The following is an 11,537-nucleotide window of genomic DNA, read 5'->3' on the forward strand; positions in this document are numbered from 1 at the left end:
TCACTTGATAGATGTGTTTTTTATTGGATTTTGAAAATTTTTAGTTGAGGGTCTCCCGAATAAGCTTAATCATTTGTGTTGTAGGCCAACCCCATTATTAATCTCGAGAACCTCAAGTGTACTCCATCTGATATATATTTGTCAGACCATCACCAACCTCGACCCAGTTCACAAGTAATGATTCGCTTAAAAAGACCATCTACTATATATATGCAGAACAAGTAATTTACAATAGATAATTTATAAATAGTAATGCATACTGGGCGTTAGTAATTGAGAATTCTAAAATTTGGAAGACTAACTTGCAAAATAAACGTTATTACTATGATGCTTAAAGTAATAACAATTTTAGCTTAGAAGTCCAACAAGAATAAATGAAAATTACTTAAAAAATTGAGTAGGTTGAGTAATATAATGAAGAGAAAACAAGTGAGTGCTTAATAATATGAAAAACACATGAGAATGAACATGTTACCTTTTGGCCTAATAAAAAGATTATTGTCAATTTATGATGTAGATTATGCCATTCTTTTAGATGGAAGAACATGCAAGAGCAAGATGTACTTTAGATTTTTTTTAGAGCAAATATGAGATTAGTTCAAGGGATTAAGCTAATTAATGATAAAAATTATGTTTAAAATAATAGTAATAATATATAAAAAAGGGTTCAATCTATACTATTATAAAAAGAAAAGTCCCTCCACACTCACAAACGAAGATTAATGGCATCACCGCACTAATTTTTTATGAAGTAAAAGATGCCCTTCATGATAAAATAACTAACTTATTCAACTTTTCAAAATTTACATTAATTGATAAATTATTATTATTATTATTATTTTATTAATATAATATAATATATATTTTACTCTTATTTATAATATGTTTTAAAGCGTGAAAAATTATTTATATACGCACGTAGGAGCGACGTGCCACAATGGCTAGTATTTAAAGAAAAAGCACTTTTCACCCACAAACTGCAATTTGTGACACCATTGCACCAATCTTTGTTGTATCGATAATACTTAAACTTATTTATTTTTTATTTTTTTGAATGTGACATATTAATTTATATATTTTATTTTTTTAATATATTTTAAATTTTAATAAAGTATTTATTATATGATCACAGAAATGATGTGTCACAATCCGCTAAATATCAAATAGAATAAAGGAGTTAACCACATTCCAAGTGGCCCAATGGCAATGCACATAAAAATATGTTCAAAATTTTAAATTGTAAAAATGTTTTGAGTAAGCTGAAAAGTCGCTTCTTGGAGAAAAGCGACTTCATCATACCTGAAATTCGGTTGAGATAGAGAAGAAAATATCTCAGATATTCAAACTCTGATGATGAAAATAACTGCCATTCCCAGGTATTCTTTTTCCCTTTTCTGCAATATGTTCTTGTGATTTATTAATAATTTGCTGAAAATTTTCTGAAACTTGCTTTGAAGTTCTTGAAACCCAACGATCGTTTTTCTGTAATTAAGTTCTCAGATTCTTGGAATTCTTTCGTAATGGGAATTTAAGTGCTGGAATTCATGATATTGAGTCCTGTGAACTCGCTTAATCACGATGGTTTCTTCGTAATGAAGTGCTGAAGTTGACGAATTATCTTCATTTATCCAGAGCTACTCATTTTTTTCTGTGATAGTTATCTATCTTATGAAGCTGATTAAATTTTCTGAATTAGCTGCTGAAAATTTATGAAATTTTGCTGGAATATTCTTTTTTTTATATATATATATAATTAGGATTTGCTGCAAGATATAGAAATTTGGGAGTATGTCGCTATGGAATTACTGATATTTGTGGTATTTGCTTGTTGTGTTTTGAATTGATGCAAACTAAGTGATTGTCATTGTTGTCTCCAGTGTTCTTTAACCAGAATTGCAAAAACCAACAGTGATCCTCTTTTTTATTCATATGAGTATTTCTATTTTATTTATGTATATAATGGCTAGTTTTCTGGATATATATGTATATTGAAAGGCACACATTCTTTTCTCACTGAGCTGTTGTTGCCATAATTTTGCTGGTTATATGCTGAATTGGTTGAGGTAATTCATGTTGGGAAACTAGGGCAAGTTTCTGATCACCAAATCTTTTAGTTGGTTTTAGTGCTATGAAGAAATCTCATGGTTAATAATGCATAAAATGAGTCGATATTTCCATTTGCATTGCCTATAACAAGTGTTGTGTTTCTCTATGACTGGCATTGAGTATAGTCTGGTAGTTTCTTGAACAATGCCAAGTATTATTACATAATAGTGTAACTGTTTGGAGTTTGCAGGAATTCCCTTATGTGGCTGCACTTGGACAGAAGTTATCATACTCCTTTTGCTCTCTTCATGGAGCTATTATAAGACCCACTGAGGTAGTGGTGGTTTTGGAAGAACCATATGGCAATTGTAGTAGCATCTTCTAATCTCTTACACTTCCTCCCTGCCTCATCCGACCCTCCGTATGAACAACTCCAGATTCATCCATCTCTTGCCCTCCTCTCCAAATGTAAAAGTATAAGAAACTTTAAGCAAATCCATTCGCAATTCATCAAATTCGGCCTCCACAACACCCAGTTTGCACTGAGTAAACTCATCGAGTTTTGTGCTGTTAGCCCTTATGGTAATCTTTCTTATGCAATGTCGATTTTCAACTCCATTCATGATCCTAATCACGTCATATACAATATGATGATTCGTGGATCTTCTCTGAGCTCTTCTCCGCGTTTAGCGCTGGATTATTATATAAACATGTTGATCTTTGGTCTTCAACCAAATTCTTACACTTTTCCTTTTCTCTTTAAATCCTGTACAAAGCTCCTGACAGCACATACAGGGAAACAAATTCATGGTCAGGTATTTAAGTTTGGGCTTGAAGATGATGCATATGTACATACTTCGCTTATTAACATGTATGCTCAGCATGGGAATTTAGATGATGCCAGAAAGGTGTTTGACAAGAGTACTTTTAGAGATCCAGTGTCTTTTACTGCATTAATCACAGGGTACATCTCGAGAGGCTATGTCGATAAAGCACGTGAGTTGTTCGATGCTATTCCCCTTAGAGATGTTGTGTCATGGAATGCCATGATATCAGGATATGCTCAAATTGGTCGGTCTGTTGATGCATTGAGTTTGTTTCAGGAAATGAGGAAAGCTAAAGTTTCACCTGACCTCAGCACCTTGTTAAGCGTTCTTTCTGCATGTGCTCGTTTGGGGGCAATTGAAACTGGAACTTGGGTTCGATCTTGGATTGAAGAGCATGGGCATGGTTCAAATCTTCGGCTTGTTAATGCAATGATTGATATGTATGCAAAGTGTGGCGATCTTAACATGGCAAGGAGTTTGTTTAATAGCATACAAGAAAAAGATCTTGTCTCATGGAATGTTATGATTGGTGGTTATGCACATATGAACGAGTATAAAGATGCCCTCGAAATTTTTCGGCTGATGCAGCTAAATGATGTAGAGCCTAACGATGTAACTTTCTTAAATGTTATTCCAGCATGTGCGCATTTGGGCGCCCTTGATCTTGGTAAATGGATGCATAAGTACATTGAAAAGCATTATCAGGACTTCCCCAATGAGATGCTTTGGACAAGTCTCATTAATATGTATGCCAAATGTGGAAATATTGAAGCTGCCAAACAGATCTTTTACAGTTTGCAAACTAAAAGTTTAGGTTCCTGGAATGTCATGATATCAGGGTTGGCCATGCATGGAGATGCATATAGAGCTATTGAGCTTTTTTCAGAAATGACTAAAGAAGGATTCCAACCGGATGATATTACATTCGTCGGTGTTTTATCAGCTTGTTGCCACGCAGGTTTGGTGGATCTTGGGCGCGAATGTTTTAATTCTATGATCCAGGATTTTAACATTTCCCCACAGTTGCAGCACTATGGATGCATGGTCGATCTTTTAGCAAGATCAGGATTGTTTGACGAAGCAGTGGCATTGGTCGAAAGAATGGGGATAGAACCGGACGGAGCTATATGGGGTTCCATTCTTGGGGCTTGTAGAATTCACAAAAATCTTGAGTTGGGAGAATATGCTGCAAGGAAACTGTTTGAACTGGAACCAGATAATCCCGGTGCTTACGTGCTCTTGTCAAACATATATGCAGGAGCAGGCAAATGGGATGAGGTTGCAAGAATAAGAACCCTTCTAAACGACAAGGGAATGAAGAAAGTCCCCGGTTCCACCTCCATCGAAGTGGACAGCATTGTACATGAGTTTCTTGTCAGTGACCGGACACATCCAAAGAGCAATGAAATATATAAGATGCTGGAAGAAGTTGACAGGCTTCTGGAAATGGCTGGACATGTACCGGATACATCCGAGGTGTACTATGATGTGGATGAAGAGTGGAAAGAAGGCGTCCTGTGTCAGCACAGCGAGAAGTTGGCAATTGCTTTCGGTTTAATCAGCACACAGCCAGGAACAACCTTAAGGATTGTTAAAAATCTTCGAGTTTGTGGGAACTGCCACTCTGCTACGAAGATAATATCAAAGATATTCAAGAGGGAGATCATTGCCAGAGATCGCAGCCGTTTTCACCATTTTAAGGATGGTCATTGTTCTTGCATGGACTATTGGTGAAAGGTTGTAGATGAGAAAGCAACATAGTCGCAATGTTGCAGTACCTATTAACCATTTTGGAGGAATATTTTCAATTTAAACTCTCTTTTGTAATTAATTATTTTTTACAGGATAAATTACAATAATTTTTCTTGAGATCTGTCATAATTACATATATTTTCTTTTTGTTTGAACAAATTAAACCTACTCTTTTGTAATTAGCGGTCGTGTAACAAATATGCCCTACAATGGGCTATCACGAGAGGGTATTAGACGGCCGTTAATTAATTTTAAAGAAGTATTTGTAATTTTTCAAATAATAAGTAGATATCTATAATTATGGCAAACATCATGAAAGTCTGTATGATTTACCCTATTTTATATCATAATTAATGTATTGAATAAAATAAATAATTTTGGAAGAGTATGGTTAAACTCTTTGGTTGTAATTAATTATTTTTTCATATTTAATATACTGAATATCGTAATAGTCGTTATCTTTAAAATTTAAATAAAAAAGGATAAATTATAATGAAAACCCTATGAATTTGGTATAATTATAAATACTCTTTTATTATTTAAAAATTTACAAATGCCCTATGATGTTTGATGAAATTATATAAATTTTTGGATGGGGGTTTGAAATTATCAACTTTGGCATTGTTGTACTTTTAAAAGAATTATAAAACAAAACAAAAAAGAAACAGATGGGGTGGATGAAAAATTTTATAAAACTAAAAAAGATAATTATCCACTAGTCCATAAAAAAATTATTTTTTTTAAAAAATAAAAAACTATAATTTATAATCTACAAGGGCATTTTGATCAATTTACTACTAAAAATGAGTAAAAACCTAACAGAGATTGACGGATTGTGATAGTTGTTAGACGATTGTTAAAAAAATTAAAGGTATTGTTAACTTTCCAAATAACGATAATGTATTTATGATTATATCAAATTTCAAAAAAGCCGTGTTAATTCCCCCTAAAAAAATTGTTAGATTGAGTTATACATGAAAGGCATGATGTTTTGAAAATTGAGTATTTAATTAAAATTAGATGATTATATATATATAATAAATAGAATTAATAAGCAAGTTACATGAATTGCATTAAAAGTGTGTTTAGTTGGAGTGAAAAATGAAAGTATAAGAAAGTGAAAGTAAAAAGGAATGTATAAGAGATAGTTTAGTGTTTGATTAGGGGAAAGAGATGGAGGTGAAGTAAAACTCGATGTATATGAAACTCCTTCGGAGTTTAATTTTGTTTTTGTCCGAAATTGATCAAAAAAGTGGAAGTATAGGCCAAAAAGTCAAAAAAGTACATTTTTTATTTTTATTTTACTCTATTAGCCGTATACATCTATATATATAATTTTCCTCCAATTCTTTTTTTCTTTCCCACTGATAATACTTTACACAATTGTCAAAAAAAAGATAACAAAATCGCTAAAAATGCTTGCTTTCTTTGCATTGTCTCTTCAATGCATCTGAAAATCATATATAAAGTTGTATTTTTGTACCAACAAAAGCGCTTATAATTGAATTTGAATTCGTTAACCGAAAATATTATTAGTAGTTTTATTTTATTTAAATTAAACAATTTAAAATAAATGGACAATACTTATTTTAATAAAAAATATTCTTATTTCTTATTTGATAAACATTTTCATTAATAAAGTTTTAAAATTTTTGATACATTAAAATTATATTAGTACAAGATTAATTCATTTATTTTCTAATACAAAATAAAAAAAAAGGGTTGTTCAGTAAAATTATAAAAATTAGTCTTTTATTCTTAATCTATTTTTTTCATTCTAAATAAAAAAAATTATTTGAGATTTATTTCTCATTCATTCATACTAAACAATTTGAAAAAAGAGGACTATTATCCTTTTCCTCTCAATGCAACCAAACAAAACCTAAATATAAAGTATGATTCCTATATTTTGTGAAAGAAGATTCGAGAAGAAGACATTAATCATCACAAAAAAAAATAAATAAATAAAAATAAAATGTTGGCCAAATACAAGACATTGACTAATTGAGAGCAAATTGTAAAAGAAATTTGGACAAGTGTTAGGCCAAGACAATATGGACGGCACTAAAACAATCCGTTCAAGTTAGCCTAACCCTCAAAATTATCTTCTCTTTTTTTAGTTTTTTTTTTTTACGGTAATTATGGTTATATTAATATTTTAATAAATTAAATTGTGTATTAATATTCAATAAATCCATCACCGTAACTAAAAATAATAAAATAAATTACAATATAATCATATAAAATTATACAGTACTAGCACAATTCGAACTAATGAGCTCGAACTGATTCGTTGAAACACAATCCGTTTTTTCTTTTTATGTTTTATTTTATTTTTGTATTTTTATTTTTGGATAGTATAATACTTTCATCGTTATTATGATTAGTTCTTAGAAAAGAAACGACGAAAAAAAATTGAAATGAATTTTAACTTGAGGCACGGGCAAAACACATTTTTCTTAAAATGATAATTGCTTCTACTATAATATGCTGCGGTTTGATGGGACAATTCATTTTTAGGATGCAAAAAAGCCCTCTGAAGTCTGCGGATAACAATTTCGAAGACTTTCCTCAAGAACAGACAGAAAACAGATTTATATTAATACAGAATTTAAGAGATGATATTTGTCATCTGACATTCAGTATTTATAAGCATTTCTAATATTTTTTCGAATTATTGCAATGATTAAATTGCAGATTGGTTCATAACAATTGTTGAAAAATACAAAATCTTGTAATATATTTATTAATTTAGAAATATTGATGTATTGATTTAATATTTGAGTTTGAATGTAATAAATAATATTGTAATAAACCAAATCTTATTGAAGAAAAATACAAAATCTCGTAATTGATAAATAATAAATTATTTTTATTGTTCAACTAATGAACAATTCATCAATGTCGTGTGAAATTTCCTAATAATATTATCTGAAAATTAATGTCGTGCACGTCTTTAATTAAAAATGGTTGCTCTTAATTAGCTACACATATTTTGCAAGTGGAAATAAATAAATTTTGTATTATGTTCACACATTTTCTATGGCAACTAAATTTTAGGACTGCACAAACTAACATACTTTATCATACAAATAATGCCTTATTAGTACTTTAGATTAAAACTTCTATATATAGGATTTTCTAAAAATATTTTATTCATAAAAAAATTGTTGTTCAAAGGGCCAATTAAGAAATAAATAGTTTAAATTAAATAAAAAAAAAATAAAACTGAAGTGAGTTTTTTAGGTAGGTGTTCTGAGTGGTGGATATAAAAAAGTCCATGTAATATGTCCAATGAGCACATATCCTTTGTGTAAAAAGAATTAGCAAATTATCCGCACGTGTTTCAAAAAATGAAACGAATTACCCCCATATCAATGGTCTAAATAGGGATAATTTGGTTTATTTTCTAAAATACATGGGGTAATTTGTTATTTTATTTTTCACAGATTTTTTTTGTCTATTTTTCATATCACAGGGACGTAAATTGTATTTTTTTCTATATAAAAATATACAGATAAACAATCTAAAGTTTAATAGGTGATTCTTGAAAAAAGATAGCAAAGAAAATTATCCCTGTTTGATTTTTCTTTTTCTTTTTCTTTTTGATTTTTTATTTGGGAAAATAGTAAGTGTCAAAAAAGCGGTGATTCACTTCGGTTCTCTATGTAAAATTCCCTCCAAAAATAAAATAGAGGAGAAAGATACCAAAGTGGTCTTGTATCAGACTGCTGTCAACTTGAGCATCCAAATCTGGGTCAATACCAACAAAAATATCTCTGAACAAGGTTCTAGCAACATGCCAAATGTGTTCGAAGAAGAAGAGCAAAGCAAACGAAGCATGCCCAAAAGTCAACCAATCCCTTAGACTGCTACGAAAAACACCATCCGATTTCAAAGTCACAGTATCTAATTCAAAATTTTCACCCAATTGAGCGCGTCTAGCATATTTTTTCAGAGCAGTAGGGTCACAATAACTGACTCCATTGAGTTTGCCGCCATAGAACTTGGCGGTTACACCTACTTGTTCATCACTATACTTTGATTCTGCCTTTCTAAAAGGAATATCTGCTCTAACAATCCCATCGCCGTCTACCAAAACGACTGAAAAACATAAGCCAGAAAACATAACATGTACTCCAACTACTCGGACGCTATAGTGGGAGTGTGTTGAATCAAGAACAGTCAGTAAACGTCTTTATTATGGGCGCTTTATTTTGTCTCCACTTATAAAAGGCCAAGCCGACACAATAAGCATTGCCATGCGGAGAGCTTTGCTTGGAGAAATAAAAGGAACATGTATCACATGTGTAAAATGTGAGAACGTCCCCCATGAATATTCTACTATAATGTGTATTCAAAAATCAGTCCATAAAATTTTAATAAATTTGAAAGAAATAAGAATTATTTGAAAAATACAAAATTTTGAACATAAAGTAAAGCTGTTGATTAGGTCGTGAATTAGTCCAAGCGTATTTATGTTCATAAAGGTCGATAAGAACAACATTGGATATGCTTCAATTATCGTGCTCTAATGTTTAAATCAGTGAGGCTCGTACGAGGTAAATCTCAAAAAAAGATAAATAAGACAAAAGGATCATTACATTTTCCTCCCTTGAGCTTTGATATAATTACACGTAAACCCTCTATGATTTGAAAAATTACATCTATCAGCCCTGAGGTTTGCTTTCATCTAATAACTAGGTCCCCCGTTAGTCAAAATTAACTGAATTTGCTAATATTAAAAAAAAAATTGAACAAAAATAGATATTTACCTTTACTTGCTTTATTACTGATTTATTGCAAATCAAATAAATTTTTTTCGGACTAAACTACCCTAGTAGCGGTTAAATATATCTCCTCACATGCATTAACACGTGAAAACTTATAAGGATAATTTGATCATAAAAATAATTATTTGACTTGATATAAGTCAGTAATAAGTCAATTAGGGGGTAAATGTATATTTTTTTTAAATTTTTATTAATATCAACAAATTCAATTATTTTTTACTAATGGAGCGACTTATTTGTTAGACAGAAGTAAACCTTAGGGGTGCTAAATATAATTTTTCAAATCATAGGGGGTTTATGTGTAATTACACAAAAATCTTAGAGAAGGAGAATGTAATTATCCCTAAAAATAAAAGAATATGCCTGATATTTGGGGACTATGTATTTATAAATTGACTGAGTTGTACGATTTAGAGTGGTTTATTGATTCAAGTATGACCAAACGATCATGAAGACCAAACACATCAACAAATATTTTCAATCAAATCGATCTAAGTAAAAATAACGCGGATCTTTAAAGTATTTCGCCATTTTTAATTATACTAAAGGTCATTTCGGTCATTTTAAATAGTTTAGGTGCAGTCCAACATCAACTATAAATACTCAATGTATGGTAAAAAGGTATAATTTAAAAGAGATTTGACAAGTCTTCTTACATCTAAGTACATGAACAACATTGTTGGGCTATTGGTTGTCATGGTTTAGGCACCAAAGATTGTACTAAGCTATAATTGCAATGGTCCTAGGTTTTTATTGCCATGGCACATAAAATGTCTAAGGTCAACTATACATTTGAAAGAAAATTTAATTTTTCATATGAAAATTTTCAAATTATAACTAAACTCCAATCTTGTAATTTATCTATATTATTTAGAGTAAATTAGAGTCAATTTTTTTCAAAGATTTTATATAATTATAAATATTTTTTTATTATTTAAAAAAAAATACAATATATCCCCTGACTTTAATATTTATATAAAATTCATTCCATTAAGTTTTTTTACCTGATTTTTCATGCTAAATTGATCAAAATACCCCTTTGGACTATGACTTATAATTTTATATAGTTCTTGACGTGCGCTGTGGATTATTAATTTACACATCTTCAAATTTTTTTATATTTTTTCAGATATTGGTTTTTTTAAAAGAAAAAATTTGTCATGGTAAAAATTGTTATGGGCTACATCATTACGTTCAATTTGAGGTGGACATTCGTACTTTTTTAAATAAAAATGAGTATTTGTAATTATATTAAATCTCGTGAAAGTAGCTGAAATTTAAATTATCCTCAAACATACACATTCTTAAGCAAAATAACAATCTCTTTAAATTTATTATTTTAATAATATTTTGTTCATACACATTTAAAATTAATAAAAAATATCAATTATGATCGATTATTTATTTATTTTTGTTCTCTTTCACACAATTAAATAACTATTATTAAAAATTTAATTGTGCAGGTACTGAGTGTGATTGGATGCCTAGTTATAATTGATGAAATGTCTCAAAATGCATCAACCACATGAAAAGAAAAGGTCACAAAAAACTTAGTATATATATACATTTTTTATGCTCCTAAAATGGCACATTTTAGTTAATATAATTCCAATTTTGCCCCTAAAATCACATATTTTAGTCATTCTGAAATAATGTTTTTTTTTTCGAGTGGTAAAACTGAGATCCGAGTTTTTAAAATTAAATGGTTCTGTGTCCGAATTGTGCTGACGTGGAAATTAATTTACTTAAAGAATATTTTTTTGTACTTAGCATCTTAATTGCTTCCCTCATAGAAGAAAATGAAGGTGAGTTTTTCCAAAATTATTTTCCATTGTACAAGAAGAGGGAAACCTCCTATTGTGAAATTACAATTATGCCCCCACAAGAAGATTACAATTCCATCCATGCCACCCACATGGATTACTCATCGCACAGTTTCCAACTCCCAAGAAGATTATGAAGATAAGATTCACCTAATTTCGCTCTTACAAAATTTGAAAATGAGAATTACCAAAAAAGATAAATCTTCCTTTTTTGACTTTCACCACTATCGCATTTCTTTATTTCCACATATAAAATGCCCACACACACACACAAACACACACATCGAGCAACATAT

At 30.3% G+C, this 11,537-nt stretch overlaps 1 protein-coding gene across 2 annotated transcripts; it reads left to right on the forward strand.

Annotated features, from left to right (window-relative positions):
• On the forward strand, positions 1,323-4,742 carry LOC105156907 (pentatricopeptide repeat-containing protein At1g08070, chloroplastic). 2 transcript variants are annotated; one of them, XM_011073167.2, is made up of 2 exons: positions 1,323-1,376; positions 2,297-4,742. In XM_011073167.2, exon 2 carries the CDS (start codon positions 2,406-2,408, stop codon positions 4,605-4,607), a length of 2,202 nt encoding a protein of 733 aa, XP_011071469.1. In that variant the 5' UTR covers positions 1,323-1,376; positions 2,297-2,405; the 3' UTR covers positions 4,608-4,742. The 2 variants fall into 2 exon arrangements, with proteins under 2 accessions (XP_011071469.1, XP_011071470.1); XM_011073168.2 differs by lacking the exon at positions 1,323-1,376 and having other exon boundaries at positions 2,501-2,628; positions 2,823-4,742.

This window comes from Sesamum indicum, linkage group LG3 (assembly GCF_000512975.1).
Source record: "Sesamum indicum cultivar Zhongzhi No. 13 linkage group LG3, S_indicum_v1.0, whole genome shotgun sequence".
NCBI lineage: Eukaryota > Viridiplantae > Streptophyta > Magnoliopsida > Lamiales > Pedaliaceae > Sesamum > Sesamum indicum.

Excerpts from the sequence above, each read along its gene's own strand:
- LOC105156907 (XM_011073167.2), top strand. The coding sequence starts at position 2,406 with ATGGCAATTGTAGTAGCATCTTCTAATCTCTTACACTTCCTCCCTGCC.